This window comes from Rhopalosiphum padi, chromosome 2 (assembly GCF_020882245.1).
Source record: "Rhopalosiphum padi isolate XX-2018 chromosome 2, ASM2088224v1, whole genome shotgun sequence".
Lineage (NCBI taxonomy): Eukaryota > Metazoa > Arthropoda > Insecta > Hemiptera > Aphididae > Rhopalosiphum > Rhopalosiphum padi.
In genome coordinates this window covers 3,041,723-3,062,146 of record NC_083598.1, presented here as the reverse complement: position 1 = coordinate 3,062,146, position 20,424 = coordinate 3,041,723, and the positions used below count along the sequence as shown (strand labels likewise).

General features: G+C 31.2%; 3 protein-coding genes across 3 annotated transcripts; 1 reads left to right on the top strand and 2 right to left on the bottom strand.

The window, feature by feature from the left end:
• Positions 1-832: 832 nt before the first annotated feature.
• Positions 833-3,182, top strand: LOC132921654 (small ribosomal subunit protein uS15). The gene is made up of 4 exons (XM_060984800.1): positions 833-994; positions 1,207-1,334; positions 2,744-2,909; positions 2,989-3,182. Exons 1-4 carry the CDS (start codon positions 972-974, stop codon positions 3,125-3,127), a joined length of 456 nt encoding a protein of 151 aa, XP_060840783.1. The 5' UTR covers positions 833-971; the 3' UTR covers positions 3,128-3,182.
• A 2,064-nt stretch (positions 3,183-5,246) lies between these two features.
• LOC132921026 (cytochrome P450 6k1-like) lies at positions 5,247-10,296 on the bottom strand. The gene is made up of 4 exons (XM_060983832.1): positions 9,272-10,296; positions 7,891-8,115; positions 6,917-7,168; positions 5,247-5,933 (listed from the first exon to the last, which is right to left on the bottom strand). Exons 1-4 carry the CDS (start codon positions 10,161-10,163, stop codon positions 5,761-5,763), a joined length of 1,542 nt encoding a protein of 513 aa, XP_060839815.1. The 5' UTR covers positions 10,164-10,296; the 3' UTR covers positions 5,247-5,760.
• A 4,040-nt stretch (positions 10,297-14,336) lies between these two features.
• LOC132922518 (probable cytochrome P450 28a5) lies at positions 14,337-20,172 on the bottom strand. The gene is made up of 3 exons (XM_060986084.1): positions 19,779-20,172; positions 14,430-14,681; positions 14,337-14,350 (listed from the first exon to the last, which is right to left on the bottom strand). The coding sequence occupies exons 1-3, from the start codon at positions 20,170-20,172 to the stop codon at positions 14,337-14,339; spliced, it is 660 nt and encodes a 219-aa protein (XP_060842067.1).
• Positions 20,173-20,424: the final 252 nt, after the last annotated feature.

The following is a 20,424-nucleotide window of genomic DNA, read 5'->3' as shown; positions in this document are numbered from 1 at the left end:
TAGAATGAGATGCAACTTCCTAGATCAAAATTTATTTTGTCTTGTAGATTATTCAAAACCGTTTCTTTATTCTCTAAATCACGACAAAAACCATTTTTGCGTTTACAAGTAGTTCAAACTGACAGTATTTTAATATCTAATCGTGATCAGAATAAATTTGTTAAATGTTTAGTTTATTCAGTCAAGTAGCTTAAAAAATAATTTTAATTTGATTTATCCATTTTGTTCTTTCATTTAATGCTTTGTATATCATCTATCACTCAACTAAAATACTGATGTTTGGCAATGTTCTGAAGCTTTGAATTGTACGTCGTAGATAATACTATAATAGAGTATAGTCGCATAGATAAGAATACTTATGTAGATTCGATCAACTTAGCAGTTCGCAAACAAATTGCATATTCACGTTTCGCATAAATATTAATTAATATTTTTATTTTTTTCAATATCTGTCCAAGCATCAAGCAAGACATTTTGTAAGAGGATTTAGGTAAAAGATCGTGAATCGTGATCAGATTATTTACAGTATTTACTATTTACTATTTGATTAGTGGAAGTGATTGTAAATGTAAATACTAAATTTGTAATTTTACATTTTTACTATTGTAAATTGTATTGTAATTGTACAAAAAAATATTAAGCTACAAACAGTACAAAGTACAAACACTACAAACTTGACAAGGTCCCAAGTAAGAAGTACCAACTTATGCAGTTTTAAACATTCCAAGGAACGGAACGATATGCTCTGGAAGAATAAACCACGGTTATTGACGGATGCTCCTTGGCGTATGCGTGCGTATCCCGGTGATTGTATCTCCTTGGTGGAACGGGAACAGACCAAACACCATTCTTTTTGGTTATGAGGAGTTTGTCAAACGTGTGTGTAGGATTTCGTTTTTGAGATTTTACATACTTCTCCATTGTGGAATAATTTTTTTATCGTTCTTAAAGTGTAAAACAAAAACTTCAACATGGGTCGGATGCACACACCCGGGTAATTATTATAATAATTCGATATTTGTGAAAAATATAAAACGTCGACATCGACACGGCTACGATTCACTATACCAATCGCACGACATAATTTTTTAATCGATCTGATCGATTATCTGTACCGCCAGTGGTTGATGGTCGATTTGATTCTCGTGACTGTTTTTTTGGTTTCGTTGTATATCGTGCGAACTGACTTTTACGATGTGTTTACAGAAAAGGTATTTCCAAGTCGGCTCTTCCATACCGCCGCAGCGTAGCCACCTGGCTGAAATCGTCGTCCGAGGATGTCAAGGACCACATTTTCAAATTGGCCAAGAAGGGTTTGACACCATCTAAAATTGGTAATGCTCAGGCCTATGCACTTTCTCGCTTATTAAGCACAGATATTTATTAGTATTTATGATTAAGTCGCCATGTTGTTATGCTGCAGAGACAGTTTTAAAAGCCTCGATTTTTGCCGTTGATTTACAGCATGGTATAAATATTGTTGTTTGTTAGATAGTATTGTCCGTCCAAGACAAAGATTGTGGAATCAATTAGTTTTTATTTATTATTACGTTGGAATTCGTTGACGATCAATAAATACTAAACTCATTGATGATAATTTTAATATTTATTAGTGCTGAAAACGCTTGAATTTTTTTTTTTTTGAAGCATTTGTCTGAGCGATACAATTTAATATTATACAACTTTCATTGTTATATACTTGACTACCTATTATAATCAGAATTGTAAAATATAAATTATGAAAGTTAACTTCTAAAACACTATTAAATGTATTTTATACATATTGCATTTAATACATAAATTAAATATTGGTCATTAAGCCTTTTTCTAATAGATTGACAGTAGCTCCATGATGATTCTTTTACAATTATCTGAACACCTTTTTAAATTGGTTTTCAGTTTTTTAAGGTTTATTATGAGGACTTATCGAGGCATTTGTCTGAGAGCTGCTTATCACTCAATTGAAATTGTAAATATTTGTGTATTAAAAATAATTTTAAGAGAATATAGTTTGTATTCAATTTTGATATTGGGAAGTTGAACGAATTTTAAGTATATGCACATATGTTTCTCAACCTGAATTAATATTTAATATACTTTGTTCATTAGTACTTTTTTATCAGGTAATACAGTAGTATATCAATATCGATTTTGATTATTCATTTATATACAACTGTTATTCAAATTTAATGGCCACCTAATGTTTTATTATCAATAATCTAGGCATTTTTAAAAATGTAAAAAGAAAATTGCTCTATGATGATCACTATACATATTATTTCTGAACAACTTATTTAACTGGTTTTCAGTTTTATTAGTTTTACTATGCAGATTTATCGAGGCATTTGTCTGAGAGCTTCTGTTTGATATATTTTACCTATTTTATTATAATATGTTTATCATTTTGTATGTATAATTTTATTGTTTAACAGAAAAATGTATTAAATAAATAATTATTAACTAAGTTAAAAATTTATAGTTTTATATTACATCAAAATATTAAATGTTATATTTTATGGATCACTTAAACTTATAGGCTGTAAGGTTTTAAAATTTAAAAAGACAAAATGCTCTATGATGATTTTTATACATATTTTTTCTGAACACCTTTTTTAATTGGTTTTCAATTTTTTAAGGTTTATCGTGCAGACTTATCGAGGCATTTGTCTGAGAGCTATTAATGTTTTAAATCAAATTATTCTTAATTTTTATTTTACATATTAAATATTAAATTTTTTGACAGGTGTTATTTTGCGAGATTCCCACGGTGTCGCTCAAGTAAGATTTGTGACTGGAAACAAAATTCTTAGAATCATGAAAGCTATGGGTTTGGCTCCAGGTCTCCCTGAAGATTTGTACCATTTGATCAAGAAAGCCGTAGCAATCAGAAAACATTTGGAAAGGAACAGGTAATGATTTCAGTACTGTTAATATATCTTATGTATACTGTACAGGCTATAATATTGTTTTTCTTATTGTTTTGTACAGGAAAGACAGAGATTCCAAATTCCGTTTGATTTTGGTTGAATCACGTATTCATCGTTTGGCAAGGTACTACAAACGCAAATCAAAGATCGCCCCCAACTGGAGATACGAGTCCAGTACTGCTTCCGCTTTGGTTGCTTAAGTAAACTGTTATTTGTACGGACATTTGAAAAAATACAATTTACAATTTAAGTTCACCAATGTTCTTTTTTTTATTTATTAGTATTTTTTTTGTTTCATATGAGTCCTTGAAATAATTCCTCTTTTATTATCAACTTGAAAATAAGCTACCTAATACCACATTGGACTGTTCTCTTAGATTAGTTAAGTTTCTCTCTTTGTACTTTGACACATTTTGCACTGGTCATTCTCATTGAATATCATACCCCAAATGCTGTCTTAGTTATAACATAAAAAAAGTGTGTTAAGATATTCCTTGATAATATTATTACAAATAATAAATGATACATGATAATAGAAAAATATTTCTCTCTTTTGCATAAATTAGTGATTTAATTATGTATTAATATTAGTATATTTCATCAGCTTATTGAAATAATTGAAAATCACTTGATCATAATGTTTTGAATATTTAATTTAATTGTCAGTAAAATATGGTACTTGGCTTCCAGTAAGATATGTCATCTTAGTGGCTTTTACTATCTGTGCCTAATGTGGTTTACTATAAAATTACTTGAATATTTTTAATTTATTTTATTTTATCTGAGTGTAACTTAGCTTCTTCAGTACTTATTACGTCTGTTATTGCAACCAAACATTAAGTGTTATTTGTTGAATCAAATAGACAAATATCTATAGATTATAGTGTGGTTAAGTGCTCATGTTCAGCATATTATAGTGACATTCTCCCTTTTATTTTATTATATTATTATAAACAGTAGTGTATTACTTGGATTTATCCATAGTCTGAAAATCATGTACATTATGTATTACAATTGACATAATTTATTATAAATTACAATGATGTACTGAATGACCAAAGATACATGAATATAACCATATAAGATATAACATGCTCTAAATAAATGGAAATTTTGTAATACCATAATACATTTTAAACTTTTAACTTATGCATTCTACCTATTTAATTTTTAATTCTGTGTGTTTAAATGAACACAATATTTGACTTACCTAAATTAATTATAATACGAATAGATTAATTAACAATGGTAATAAATTTAATATTTAAATTCTAAATACATTTGTAACTTATATTGTTTATTTTAGAAGAAAAAAGATTTCCTAAAGAGCACTATCGATAATAAATAATATAGAAAAACAATGCCAGATATAATAAGTATACATTTACTTCCCGTACCTATCATTACAAGGTGGGGAACATGATTCAATATCGCACTTTTCTATACAAATAATTTTGCAAAATTTAAAAATGTGATTGAAAGTTTAAGACATAGCTATGAGTGTGGATAAACTGAAAAAGTTTGTATAAAATAATGCAGTCAAATGTGGTTTAGCATTCACATAATAACATTGGTCTGAGTTAACCGTTAATCTTACAAGTTACAAATTTGGAAGAATCGAAAATTGAAAATGAAAATATGAATATGTTTAAAAAAATTGAAGACAGGTAGGTACCTATTTTAATAAATATTCCTGGTCCAAAGATTAATTTATGTATGTAATTAAAAATAATAAAGGCTATAAAATTATTAACTCTTATAATGAGTTCTCACTATGAACTAAGAAATTCTTACTTTAGCTTACTATAAACAAATGTTAATTTTGATATAACACCTACCTTATTGAATTATTTTAAATAAATATTGCACCATCACCAATAACTAAAGTGTATAACATAATATTTTTTGTACAAACATTTTTTAAGTGATAGATTTAATTTTAATGACCATAATTTGGAAATGTATTTAATTATCCATTTTAATTTAAAAAAAATAACAGATTTTTTTTAAATTCAATTATAATCGAGAACTTCAAGATTTTTATAATGCAATTTATTATGTCATTTTTATGTAGGTACTTCTGGTGGAATTATATAATTTTAAAATGCAATTTTTGTATGTTTTCAATGCAATTAAAATTTAAATTCAGTGTACTTATAAATTATAATATATTGGTACCTTAGGCATGTAGGAATATTATATTATAGATCGCAGGACCACAAAAGAACAACTTTCACTATTCACTGTGGTGGCGTTTATACTCAGCCACTTAGGGAAGAGTTTACCAAATAGTCGATACACAATAATGATAAACAAAAATATTAAATAATAAACGTTTATTTGCCAATAACAATACCTAAGTAACATTTTAGTTTTATAAAAAAGAGAAATAACAAAACTACATATTTTTAATAAATATAATAGAATGTATAATGGTAAGACATAAAAATATCAAACAAGTTTTAAAGGAAAACATTTCTAATATAAGTGTGGACGGAATAATTTGAAATATCGACAAAATAATAATATGTAACAACTAACAATACATGGTACCTACGATCAATCGGTTTCATAAGATACCTATACTATCTATTACGATGACACGCGATGTGTGGGTATAATTTTTATTATTATTATTTTATTTATTACTTGGTAATAATATTGGCTCTGTGCAGTAGATGCGTAATAAACTTATTGTTAGTTATGCTGGAATCTTGTTCACGAAGGCATCATTGACACCTCGTTAATGCAACACACACACACATAACGTGCACATACACACATGAAATTAGAAATATGATAACAGATATTATTATTTTATGAGAGTACAATTTTAGTGTTCAATGATCTGTCTAAATTTTAAGACAATGCCGTTTTTCGGTGTAATAAATCCCGATCCACTTCTTATGTCGACGGGGATTTCGGTTTGTTCACACGGTAAAACTTCGAACTTTGACAATACGTTTGACAGGGCCAATTTCATCTCTGATTCCGCAAACCGTTTGCCTATATGTATAATATTAAATTAAATAAATGTATATAATATTATGTACCAGGCACGTATATAGGGGGGATTTTTGGGTTCACCTCTCACTCGCCACGAAATATTTTCAAGTAACGAGGAAAAAGTTGTTTTATTATGTTGCGGCACAATTTGTATTGCTAAATTTTGTATACGTGCCTGTTAATATGTACGACGTACGTACAAGTTGTAAATAAATTAAATACGACGTGATCATACAGAGTAGGGCGTCGTCATTCGAATGAAATTTTGATACCTAATATTTTATTCGAATAATGAGTTATTTGAATAATTTAAAAACAATATTTTTCGAATAAAAAATTATTCGACTAATTTTCAAATATATAATTAAAATACGTTAATACTTCTTGAAATAATGAGTGGTTCGTGATAAAAGAACCTCCTCGTATATACTATATAATTAAACTATAGTATTTAAACTAGGGCATGGACAGTGGACCAGTACGAGATGCTTATAAGGCGGCCAACATTACAATTACATATTAATATTAATAACGTAACTGTCGAATTAGGTATTGCAACTGGTAGAATGTAAGGGGGCTACTCGCGGGGACTTTCCTGACTGCCTCAATCGTCACTTATATTTTATTGATTTCCAACAAACAATGACAGCTCCGTGGAAGTAATGCGAAAGCAGTTCCCACGGGGGCGTCGGTTTCAAACACGAAAAAAAAAGGTATTTAAACTAATTAAAATTATTCTTAATACATCTGTATTTTGTATAGTATTTTTTGGAATTTATTTGAATTTTTATTCGAATAATAATTATAAAAATAAATCATTCGAATAATATTAGTCTACATAAAGGTTTTGCCCAACTCTGCCGATACCTATGTCATACATATATATTATAGCCATGCCTTATTGACTGAAATGTAAATGTCATAATAATATGATAAAATAATATTAAAGTACGAGTACATTATTTATAATATTATATTTTTACCAATGCACAGACGAGGCCCGTCGCCGAACGGCAAGTAAGTGCCATTGGGTCGTTGCGATTTTTGTTCCGTAGAAAATCGTTCCGGATCGAATCTCATCGGGTCGGGATAGTATTTTGGATCACGATGTATGCTGAACATGGGTATAATAAGCTTTTGTCCTTTTTCGAAAACAAATGATTCGTCGGGCAGAGTGTAAGTTTTTGTAGCCACTCTCATTATGCTAAAAGCAATGGAATATTTGCGAGCGGTCTCTGAAATACGACAAACGACTATAATTATTATTGAAATAAACGAAGCGTTACGCAATATCAATTGTTTACAAAATCGACTTTTATCTAGATTCTAGGTATTGTTTTTATTTCATTTGTTGAAGTGCATAAAAGATGCAAAAATGTGATGTTTCGATAACTGCAAACTGCTGAAAACTGATTTTTACCTCGCCAATTTTTATAAGGAGTACACGTCTTGATGATTGCATGACATAAGTATAAAATATTATAATTATTGTTTAATCGAAATAATGGATTACTCTAGGCGCGCAATACTCGACAAGTCATTATTATAAAATATACGACGCATGCTATAACGACCTTGATACTTGCAGGAGATGAATAATATAAGTATTTAGTATAACTTCTAATTTTAAAATCATTATCTTTAATGAATAACGTTTAATGACTGGCCAAATTGGTAACTGAGTACACGTTTAAATTTAGATACATTAAGATTTACAAAAAAAATCATCCGCTGAATATTTTACACAGCGAAAAAAGGGAGGTTCTGAGTTATAAAACAGACGTTTATGTATCGTCTCAGTTTATACTCTTGATGTGGTACAAAAATCTAAGTATTAAAAATATGGCATTTATGTGTCACCCACAAGTACCTTGAACATTTTAGGTAGGAAAAAGAGGGTGGCGAGGATGTCGAATCGACTCGTTTATACAACAACTCATGGTAGTATACGCCATACCTTCCAACACCATGTTGGTGTAACGGAGATCCATCAAATAATCGTTGTTCAACTGTCCGTCGTGTTTTGCATTCGCCGACCATATTTCCGCACGTAACTTGTCTTGGATTTCCTTGTTCAGCGCCAATTCGTACAGGCAAAACGATAGCATAGACGACACGGTTTCCGAACCGGCGGCGAACATGAGAATAGCGTTGGCGATTATGTCAGCATCAGTGAATTTATCTGCAAACGAGATATTAAACACTAAAAAAGAGGTCCTAAATAGTCACGACTATATGTTATTATTTCAGTTGTTATTATTGTATACAACTGTGGCATGACCGTGATAAAATATAAATTGATTCCATTATTATTGTGACGTCGTATACTTAATATATTCTACATTATACACAGTGCTGAAATTGGTATAGATAAATGTTCTCGTACTTTATATTTTTCCCTGCAAGTTCACGTTTTTATAACAAAGTATTAGTATTGTATATTATAATTACATATGAGTGTTGTATTGGTATATTTTTGTACACTATAGTCTATAACTTAATTTTTAATTTTTGAGTGTTTAAATTTGCTTTATTTTTGATAATAATTTCGTGAATTTTGAATTTAAGTGGTACATAAAATATTTATATATCTAATCAAAATTCGAAATGATAAACAGTAATTTCATAATGTTATTAATAACAACATAATCATAACTCACAAGTCACATCAATACAAATATCATAGGCACAGGTGTATAAAAATGTATACAATTTGTACAAATAATAACTTTTTTAAAGTGAAGCAATTTAAAAAATTAATAAATAATATAATATATTTACAAATTAAAGTAAAAAGTATTAAAAAGTATTTTAAATGGACAATGGTCAGATAAGTAATATTGTATTTGTTTTTATAAATTTTTAATAAACTTAGTGCTTTCCTAATTTATTGTAAATTATGTACAAAAATATTTTATATTTTTATTGCTGTATAATTTAACACTAAATAATTTAGTTATTTTTAAAAGCGGAGTAGTGGACAAACATTTTGCGGGGTAATCCCGTACCACTCCACTCCGCGTATCTAAACTTTAAATACATATAACCCATAAACTACTCTCCCTAAACTCGAATTTTGTATATCAAAATACTCAGAAAAATATTCTGCTTTGGAATATGAAATTAAAACTCTATGTTGTCATTCATAAAAGTAAAAAAATTTAAAAAAAATTATAAGGATAAAAAATTTTTAAAAATATAATTTTTTAATAAAATTGTTGTTTTTTAACAACTTGAAACTATGTAAAAATTTTTTTTCGAAAACATGGATAGTTTTTAAAATAATGAATGTTCTATGATAAATGAATCACCCTGTATAACAACAATAATATTGTTACCTTCGATGGTCGAGTTCTCCTTCAACACCAGCTCTTTACGCGCATGCATAAGGGTTTGTGTTAAATCGTTCCGGACCACGTCGTGCTCTTCGCGGTACTTGATAACGTCGGTGAACACGTCATAGAAAAATTTGACAGCCTCTTCCGAAAACATTTTGATTTTAAACAGTTTCATCACTCGAGGGCAGATCATCATCAGCATCTGTCTGATTATCTGTTTCGGGGTGCTCTGGAAAATCATCTTGACGTACCGGCGGAACTTTGAGTCGTCGTTCTTGATCGTGTCTAGCATCAGGCCGAACGCGCACGTACCGATCACGTCCGTGGAAAAGCCTCCAGTCATCGTTTTCACGTCGAGTCGGTCGGTCTTCTCGAGCGTCTCGACGATGCCGGACACCATTTCGTCGCTGCACTCGTTGATCTGGCAGTATGTGTCCTTCAGCTTGCCGGACGTGAAGCCCGGACTCAACTTTTGGCGCATCGTCCGCCATCTCTGGCCGTTGGAGAAAAACAGACTGCTGGCCAACACGGACATGGACGGGTCCATGTCTATACCGTGGTCGGTGAAGTACGAGAAGTCCTTTACCAGTATCGTGTTGATCAGCTCTGGATCGCGGACCATTAGTATCGAATCTCTCATTTGGTAGTACCCGAACAGTTTGGCGTCCGGAAATAGGTAGTACATCCTTTCGAACATGTCAATCGGATGTTCGAATCTCGTCAACATTTTGAACGCATTACCGAACAACGGAATGGGTGGTATGTATGGGATGTTCAATTTCCGCCATTTATCGTACGTCGATGTGGAATAGTAGTAGATGGCCGTGAACACGGCAATCCAGCTAAGATAGGTGACGTTGTCGAGCAACAAGTCGGTGAGAAACGATAACATGATCGACTTGTATTTTACGACTCGAGGCACTGATACGAACGCCTATCGACTAAAAATACGACAACCGTATCCTTTGCATGTGAAAGTTCAAACGAGTACTGATGAGCTGCGATGTACGCTATTATTACGCACGTGTGGGTGTCGTGAGCTTATATTTTGTTTATTTATTTGTTGTACTCCATCTCTTTTGCGATTATTTATTTAATTTTGCATGTTTATGTTGCGGAGGGGATATCACGTTAATGATTACAAAATATGTGAACAAGGCCATTCGTTTGACCGATACGGTTCGAGAGCACTGAATACATAAACACTCTGTGCCAATTGATGTTTTACTCAGTCAATAAACAAACTGTCATTTTGTTCTCCGTAAAATATGTTTTATCCATTATATTTTAATGTACGTTAGATGAGTAATTATATTTAGACACATAACTTAGTATTGGAAATATAAACAGAAACATTTTTTACCTATAATAAGGTAACATATCATATAATTGACTAATCATCTTAATAATGTGTTTGGTTTTTGGCCGACAATTCGTTTTGCAATTCCTATTTATTTGTATAATTGGTTTCCCGCGTTCATGTAGTTTCTAATTACTTTTTAAATATTTGTTCTATTTTTGTTAGTTATTTGTTGATGAATGATGACGTTATACTGATTATAAAGTAGAAAATACTAAATAGCAGTTGGTGATGCCCGCCAACGATAACGAGCATAATATAACACTATAATATTATGCTTGAATCGTGTCATTGACCCCGCATAAATGGCGTAGTAAAAAATTTATTTACACGTCAGCGAGAGGGATTAGGTATTTAACAAATAAAAAAAAAATCATGTTTTACTTTTGATACGAGAGATACCCGTCGGAAAGTTTAAAAAATTTTTTTCTTTATTAATGTATATAATAAATAATGATTTTTCTATAAAAAATTTATTGCCTGAACTTTTTATTTAAAATTAAACCATTAATAATCGTTCATAAATCTGTGTCTATCATGTACTGGAATATTGTATTATCAAACCTACAATAACTCACAAGTCTACCTAATTCATAAAAAAAAACAATCAAATTTTGTCGATTCTGTGATTTTTGTCAAATTACCGAATTCACGTATTCGGCAATACGTTGTCGATTCCATATATTCGGCGTATAGTTTTATTTGTATATATTTTTTTATATTTATGTAGAATAATTTTTCTATTTTTGAAGTGTCATTCGACATTTTGATGAAAAATAAAAAAAATTTAATTACGGTTTTGTTTGGAAATTTAAGCCAAATAAATGATTTACATTGAAACACTGTAGAGTGTAAAGTGTACTCTTTGTGTGATGTCATCGCCTCTTGAGACGATTTCCGTATTTATTGTTATCAACTACTCATCTTTGTTCTTTTGATACTTATAAACAATATAAACTGAGTACAGAAAAAAAAGTGTGGCATCGTGGTTGAGGATCTAACTGGTGAGGTCTATTAAGCCGGCCAGCATAGACGAAAGTCTTAGCTCTATTTACAATGTTATTGAACGAAATAATGCATCCATACAATGGTAAAATGGGATTACATTTCTTGTCGTGCCTGTTTAAGCGGCGGCGGTGGAAAACTTTTGGTCCGGAGACGATTGCTTGATTAGGCGAGTCAGGTGTGGGTCACGACGATGATCGTTCCGAAAAGAGTATTTATTTTTCGTTAATCGATCAAATCGATATTTGTTGATTTAAGCTCTCGTGAGATCGGTAAGTGATTATGTCTGTCAACCATTGGTGTCCGCAGCAGGTTATAGTTGCCGGGTAGGCATTCGAAACTGTACGGTTGTTTACCGGCACATGGTAATGGTCGTCGGTAATTATTAGTCTGTACCGAGGAACAACTTCCGGATAGGTAACCGTAAGTACTCGGTGACTTGGTGCGCTGTCGGCCGCTGGTAGCGACCCGCCGCACTTTGAAATTTTCGATGGGTATATGCAACTATTTGTGCACGTGGCCCGTTAGTGGTGCTTACTTTGCGGCGGACTTATATTTTGTTTATGTACCTATGTATTATTGTGTATTTTAACAATGTTATATAAGCTTACCTATACTTATGCTTGCTATTTTCAATTTATAAAATTTGTATAGTTATATTAATTGTTAAAATTTAAATATTTAATGTTAAAAATTCAGTAATAATTTTTATTTTTATTACTCTTATATTTTTAAAGCTAGGTAGGTAGTAATATAGTTATTATGAAGTACATAGTAATAATTAGCAATCCACAAATAGGTTAGCTACCTAACCATGAATTTTTTATACATTTAACAAAGGTAATATTTTTTTTGAAAAGACAGGATGATTCTTTTATCATAAAACACTCATTATTTAAAAAAATATTCATGTTTTTGAAAAAAAAATTTTTTGACATAGTTTCAAGTTGTTAAAAAACAACGTTTTTATTAAAAAATTATATTTTTAAATATTTTTTTATCCTTATATTTTTTAAAGTTTTTTACTTTTTTAAACGACAACATAGTTTTAATTCCATTTTCCTAAGCAGAATAATTTTCTGAGTATTTTGATACATAAAAATCGAATTTAGGGAGAGTAGTTAATGAGTTATAAGTATTTCAAAGTTTAGATTCGCAGAGTGGTAGGGTGTTAACTCGTAAAATGTTTGTCCACTACTCCGCTTGTCTAAACTTAAAATACGTACTATTTGAGAGTATGAATGTGTTTTGAAAAATTGAAGATAGGTACTTATAATAAACAAATACTCCTTGTTCAAAGATAAATTTATGTACCTATGTAATTGAAAAGAAAATACTAAAATTATTATCTTACTATGAACCTTAGATAAAGTCGTGTATGAACTAAAGAATTATGTTAGAACATTAGGTAAAACATGTTAATTTTGATATAATGCCTACCTTATTGAATTGTTTTAAATAGGTATTCACCAATTCGTCATCACCAATAACTGAAGTGTAGAACGTTGCTTTTCTTTGTTTAAAACATATTTTAAGTGATAGAAGATTTAATTTTAATGAACAAAATTTGGAAATATATTTAATCATCAATTTTAATTTAAAAAAATAACAGTCATCTAATTTTTATTTTTATTAATTTAATTATAATCAAGAATTTAAAGTTTATTATTTAACTTTTGAATTTTTATAGCAAAATATATTATTTAATTTTAATGTATTTTTTGGCGGAATTATATAATTTTAATATATGCGATTTTTGTATATTAAAATATTTGTACACTATATATAGGAGTGTTATATTATAGATCGCGGGACCACAGAGGAACAACATTCCCTATTCACTATTGTTAGTTATGCTGGAATCTTGTTCACGAGTCCATCATTGACACCTCGTTAATACAACACACATGCACACACACACACACACATAACGTGCACATATACACACGAAATTAGTAATATGATAATAGATATTATTATTTTGTGAGACTATATGAAAGTACAAAATAATATAACTCAAATTCAGTGTTCAACGATCGGTCAAAATTTTAATACAATACCGTTTTTCGGTGTAATAAATCCCGTTCCGCTTCTTATATCGACGGGAATTTCGGTTTGTTCATACGGTAAAACTTCGAACTTTGACAATATATTTGACAGGGCCAATTTCATCTCTGATTCCGCAAACCGCTTATGGCTATGTATAATATTGAATTAAATAAAGATATATATATATAATATTATGTAAGTACAAGTTTTAAATAAATTAAATACGACGTTATCATACCGATATATGTATGCAGAGGAGGGCGTCATTCGAATCAAATTTTATTTAGATGATTATTTAGAAATTGAGATACTTACCTAATATTTTATTTCGAATAATAAATCATTAAAATAATTTAAAACAATGTTATTCGAATAAAAAATTACTCGATTAATTTTCAAAGATATATTTTAAAAAAAATTAATAGTTTTTGAAACAATGAATGGTAGTTTATGATAAAAGAATCACCTAGTATAATAGTATTTAAACAAATTAAAATTTTTCTATATTACATTTGTTTTTTGTATAGTATTGTTAGGAAATTATTAGAATTGTTCTTCAAATAATAATTATATAAATAGATAATTCGAATTATTAGGGTAGATAGGATTTTGCCCAACTCTGCTAATATCTAGATATATGTCATATTATGGTTATGCCTTATTGGCTGAAATGTAAATTTTCATAATATTAAATATGATAAAACAATATTAAATTACGAGTACATTATAAAATTATATTATAACCTATGCATATTCGAGGCCCGTCGCCGAACGGCAAGTAAGTGCCTTTAGGACGTTGGAATTTTTGTTCCATAGAAAATCGTTCCGGATCAAATCTCATCGGGTCGGGATAATATTTTGGATCACGACGTATGCTGAACATCGGTACAATAAGCTTTTGTCCTTTTTCGATAACAAACGATTCGTCGGGTAGAGTGTAAGTTTTTGTAGCTACTCTCAATATGCTAAAAGCAGTAAAGTACTTTCGAGCAGTCTCTGAAATACGATTAATGACTATAACTAAACGAAGCGTTACGCATAATATCAATTGTTTAGAAAATCGACTTTTATCTAGATTCTAGGTATTGTTTTTATTTCATTTGTTGAAGTGCATAAAAGATGCAAAAATGTGATGTTTCGATAACTGCAAACTGTTGAAAACTGATTTTTACTTCGCCAATTTAGATATGGGTTACTATTAATAATTGCATGACATACATAATATTATAATTATTGTTTAATCGAAATAATAGATTACTTTAAGTGCGAAATACTCGACATTTGACAAGTCATTAGGTATTATAAAATATACATTATCGTATGCGGTATACTATAACCACATTGATAATTAAAAATAAAAAGTATAACTTTTAATTTTAAAATCATTATTTTTAGTGAATAACGTTCGAAAAATTGGGGGGTTATGTAAAACATAATTTCTAATCAGGATATCCGATAGGTATATGTGTTATGTGAACATTTAAGCTACATGTATGAATTTTGTATTGTAAAATGATTGAGCTATACTTTAATATTTTATAACGACAACGATAAAAAGTTATGTATATACGCCGTTAAATAAATAATATTGAAGTTTTTATATACATTTTATATAAATATATATATATATAAAAATATATAAAAATATATATATTTTATACAATATAATTTTAAAATTTTTATGTAAGGGGTGCGGGAGCGGCGAAGTTCTCCGCGGGCCTGTTCTATGTTTATAATTTTAGCTCACCTTCTAACAAGGACAATTTACACCTATGCGCTTGGGTATAACGAGCTTATATTTTATTTATTTGTTGTACTGGTAAGAAGTGGATATGGTGAGTTCAAATCGAGCCAATCAAGGTTTAAACAATTCAAATAAAAAATTATAATAATAACGATAAAGTATAAGTTGATTTTGATCGAATTTTCAACGCAATTGCACATCCATGCATCCTGCAAATTATGTCATTATATTATTTATATTACAATAAATATAGTTGTACACCTATGGGCTATGTAAATGAACTTATTTTAATATTATGTACCTATTAATAAATACAAGTTACAACTGGTATAATAATAATGATTATGAAATAAAAATATCAATCATGTTTTAAAGGAAAACATTTCTAATATAAGTGTGAACAGAATAATTTGAAACATCGACAAAATAACATGTAATAATATTAATATATACTTACTTAAAATCACGATCAATCGGTTTCATAAGATACCTACTTTACATTGCGATGATACGCGATGTCGATGTGTGGGTATAATTGTTATAATTATTATTTTATTTATTACCAGGTAGGTACAGTGCCTGATTTGGAAAAAACTAGAAGGGGGACTCAGTGGATGTTGGATTAACGTGCGTTCCACTCAAAATTCAATGTCATATCACCTGTGTGGGGAAGTAAAGCCCCCACATCCCCTTCAGCCACCCGCAATCCACAAAAATCATTAAATTTATTATATAAAAATATTTTAAAATAAAGAATCACTTATTTATTTATTACACATCATCCAATGATATTATAATTTAAATTACGATTTATAATGATATATAACATGTTATACCTACAAAATGCTTATCATGTATTATTACATATACAACCATGTACATGAATACAGTATTGTGCGACACAAACGTCGTCGAGAAACACTTTTATGGTATACAGCACAACCCGTGGTTAAAGATATATGACGTAAAGGTTAAACCTAAGTTTACCTAACCTTAGCTACCGAGAACAAAAAAAAATATAAATACGATAAAATTCAATTTATTGAATAAAAAAAAAACAGTATTGTACATCGAAAAATGGGCTTCGAACCAAACGTATATTATTAATAACAAATTAAATATCTCGTACGTCGATCGGCGTCCGCGATCCTATGGGCGAAAATAAAAGAGAACGAAGAAAATCGTCAGGGGGACTCTCGTCGACGGTCGTACAAAATCGTATTATACACGCACGGCTTTCAAAAGATGCAAATTACGCGAATACAAAATGAACTGGTTGGAAAAAACTCTGGAAAAGTTTGTACATAATAAATAATTGTTTAATATTATAACTTTTAATTTTTTGTCTGTGAGGGGATTTTTCCGTTCGGGGAAGGTTATAGATTCTTCTTTTCCTTTTTTTTTATTATTATTATTCTTAATCTTATTATTATTATTAATATTACAATTTTTATTATTATTATAATTATTTTATTCTTATAATAACTTTTATTTAAATTGTGTGTTTATCGGCGATTGCATTATTGGGGTTTCTACGGTCTCTTGTTATCTGTCACAGAACACGATACCGGTCTTGTGTAATCGCTAAAGAATCGGGTATAAAAGGCCCTGTGAAACGACCAGCATTTTCATTCACTGTCTTTCCTCCGTCGTAGCAAGACCCACCCGGGCAGACTTGCGCGATTAAGGAAGGCATCTGATGTCTATATTTTTTGTCAGAGATTTTTTGATTTTTAGCATATTATGTTGCCTGCACATTATATCGCTTTGACTCAAATTATTAAATAGTGATTTTATTCATAACTAATTCGTAGCTCTAACATTTCCATAGCTCAAGCTCTGGTATGCACAAACCGACCTTGGCTTTGTTCCGCGGCTTATATAAGTCTGACAGGGTTCGGGCGCAAGACTGCCAGTGTTTCAGTGCTTGGTGATTTGCGGTTGCGCGAACACTGATCGTCAGGTCCGTATTAAATATTTGTGTATTTTATTTTTTTTTTATATCGATAAACAGTCATTTGTAAGAATACATTATTCGTGAGTGTTCGAGTAAGTTTCCCAAACAGAACGTATATTCGTAAAAACCCCGTTTCCCTGTGCGTTATCGACATTGTCGACACGCGCAGAGCTACGGCAGGTTACGTTCCGCAGAAATGACGATTCGCGCGTACGTCGGATCTAGTGAGCAGATGGCACAGTTCCAGTGACTCGTCAGAGTTCCGCGTTACGGGTGTATCGCTCTCGTTTGAGCTGCCCGTCTCGTGTGCCGCTGTAATGATCTGACAACGCGTGCGATTCGATTCTGATCCGATTATTCGGTGGCTGCGACGTCGTTGAATGACATACGACTCTGTTCGAAACATTGTACACATTACGAAAACGTTATATTATTTTCTTTGGTGTTTGTAATATTATTTTGACCTTTAATAATTATCCATTATACACATTTTTTTTTTTTTTTTTAGATATCCTATAAAAGCTGAACTCAGCCGTTGCCAATCGCTGTTACAAAGTGAATTGCACCGGACCGGTCCTGTGTTATCGCTAATGGACTATAGGTATAAAAGGCCCTGTGAAACGTCCAGCATTGACATTCACTGTCTTTCCTCCGTCGTAGCAAGACCCACCCGGGCAGACTTGCGCGATTAAGGGAGGCATCTGATGTCTATATTTTTTGTCAGAGATTTTTTTGATTTTTAGCATATTATGTTGTGCCTGCACATTATATCGCTTTTACTCAAATTATTAAATAGTGATTTTATTCATAACTAATTCGTAACTCTAACATTTCCTTAGCTCAAGCTCTGGTATGCACAAACAAAATTCGACCATGGTTTTGTTCCGTGGCTTATATAAGTCTGGCACAGTTCGGGCGCAAGACTGCCAGAGTTGCGGTTGCGAAAACACTGATCGTCACGTCTGTATTAAATATTTGTGTATTTAATTTTTTTTATATATTCCCTTATTACGCGATAAACAGTCATTTGTAAGGAATACATTATTCGTGAGTGTTCAAGTAAGTTTCCCAAACAGAACGTATATTCGTAAAAACCCAATGAATGACATACGACTCTGTTCGAATCATTGTACACATTACGAAACGTTAATTTTTTTTTTTTTTTTTTTAGTAGTGTGTGAAATTGCAACGTATAATAATTGTATAATAATTGAATGTTATACAAAATTTTTCTTAGTGATACATTTATCCACGTGCATTTAGTAAGTTTATTATTTATAAGCACCTATAGTTATAAATATTTTTTTTTATAGGTTTCCTATAACAACTGAGCAATGAATTCAACTGTGGCCAATCGCTGTTAAAAGTGAATTTGTGTAAAATTTGTTGAAAAAAAACTCATAGATTTGAAATCTTCTTATATATATTATTATTTATATTGTAATAACACATGAAAAATAGTCACGTTCACAATATCTAGGATCGCAGCGGTAGCATAGAAAATGGTCTTGGTGTGGTCTCCGCAGCCTAACGATTGATAATATTAATTACCTATACTATTATTAATGAACTTTTTTTTTCATAGTCTATACAAATTACAAATATACAAATATTAAGGCTATAGGTTATAGGTAAATTTTGCATCAGAAATAACTGTTGATTTACAAATTCACTACAGCAAATGTTACGATTTTAGCGTTCCGTTTCAAATACATAGAAGGGGTATGCTCAAAAAAATAAAAAAGAAGACGTACTCCGTCACCCCACGTTCAACCACAATTCAAGCACTGCTACTGAGGCGATGAAAAAGTCACCGGCTAAAGTGCAAAAAAACGTGGCCAAGTCTTATGGCTAGGGTCATTCTATAAATGTGTGCTACGCCGAGCGCCTGAGAGCGTTACCAGGTGAGATTTGGTTGTGTTCAAATAAAAAATAAAAACAAAAGTACATACGACATACTATTCACAATTTTCACAAGCCGTACAAAAACGTCAAAAACTAATCTTGCAATTAAATTTAAAAAAAAAAAATGAAATAAACGATAAAATAACTTAACAAAAAAACGTTTATTCGTGTCAAACAAAATTTTAAGTACACCGAATATAATGAACTGTATAAATTAACATACATTGAAATAGATACAAATATATAACATTCTACGCCGTATATTGAGGTACTAGGCGCAGCAGCAAACCAAACGACGAAAAACCCTTTTCGTACGTTTCCACAAAGATCTGCGTTTCTCATTCCTAACGATTTCTTGTGTCGCGTCGGACGAATAATCGTCGGCCGAAATTTCTGTTACTATTTCGGCAAACGTCTCGCTTATCTTTATATTCGGTAAGGAAACGCATCGCCTCACCGGCGGACCAATGACTTGGACGGCGCTCACCGTCGGATCGTCGCCGGAATGTTGTGGTAACAACGACGCGGGAACCGGCGATTTGGCTTCTGATGCTGCAGGCGCCATCACGGCGGCGTTCACTATGGCGATCATTCGCCTCATCTGCGGCCCCCGCGTAGTTGGGCAGCAGAATCGGTGACGGACGATACTCGTCGAGTGACGCGTCTACGGGACTCTGCCGCGGTACATCCCCATCGCCGCCGGACATCGTTATTTTGATGTTTGGCATCGATCTGAAGAACGGTTTGGCCGCCTTTAAACCGGAGAATTCCGAAATCTTCTCGGTCGTCTGCGGGTTTTTCGGTTTTTTCACGATAGGAATAACCATCGAGTCCGGTTTTATTTCGCGGTCGATCTCAATATCATTGCAGTTATCTTGCATCGTGATTTGTTGCGAATGCGCGTATAATATACGAAAAAAAGAGAAGCGAGGTGAATACTGTCCTAACAATTATTCGATATATGCTTTTAGAAAGAACGCTGAAAATCAACTGTAGTCTCAGATAGATATTATTACGACAAATATTTTATATTTCAACAGTATATAATGGTTGTCATTAGCAATAACAACATATTATTTTTAATTATTTATTATCAGCCAGACACGGACAAAGAGAGTACATCAAATAATATA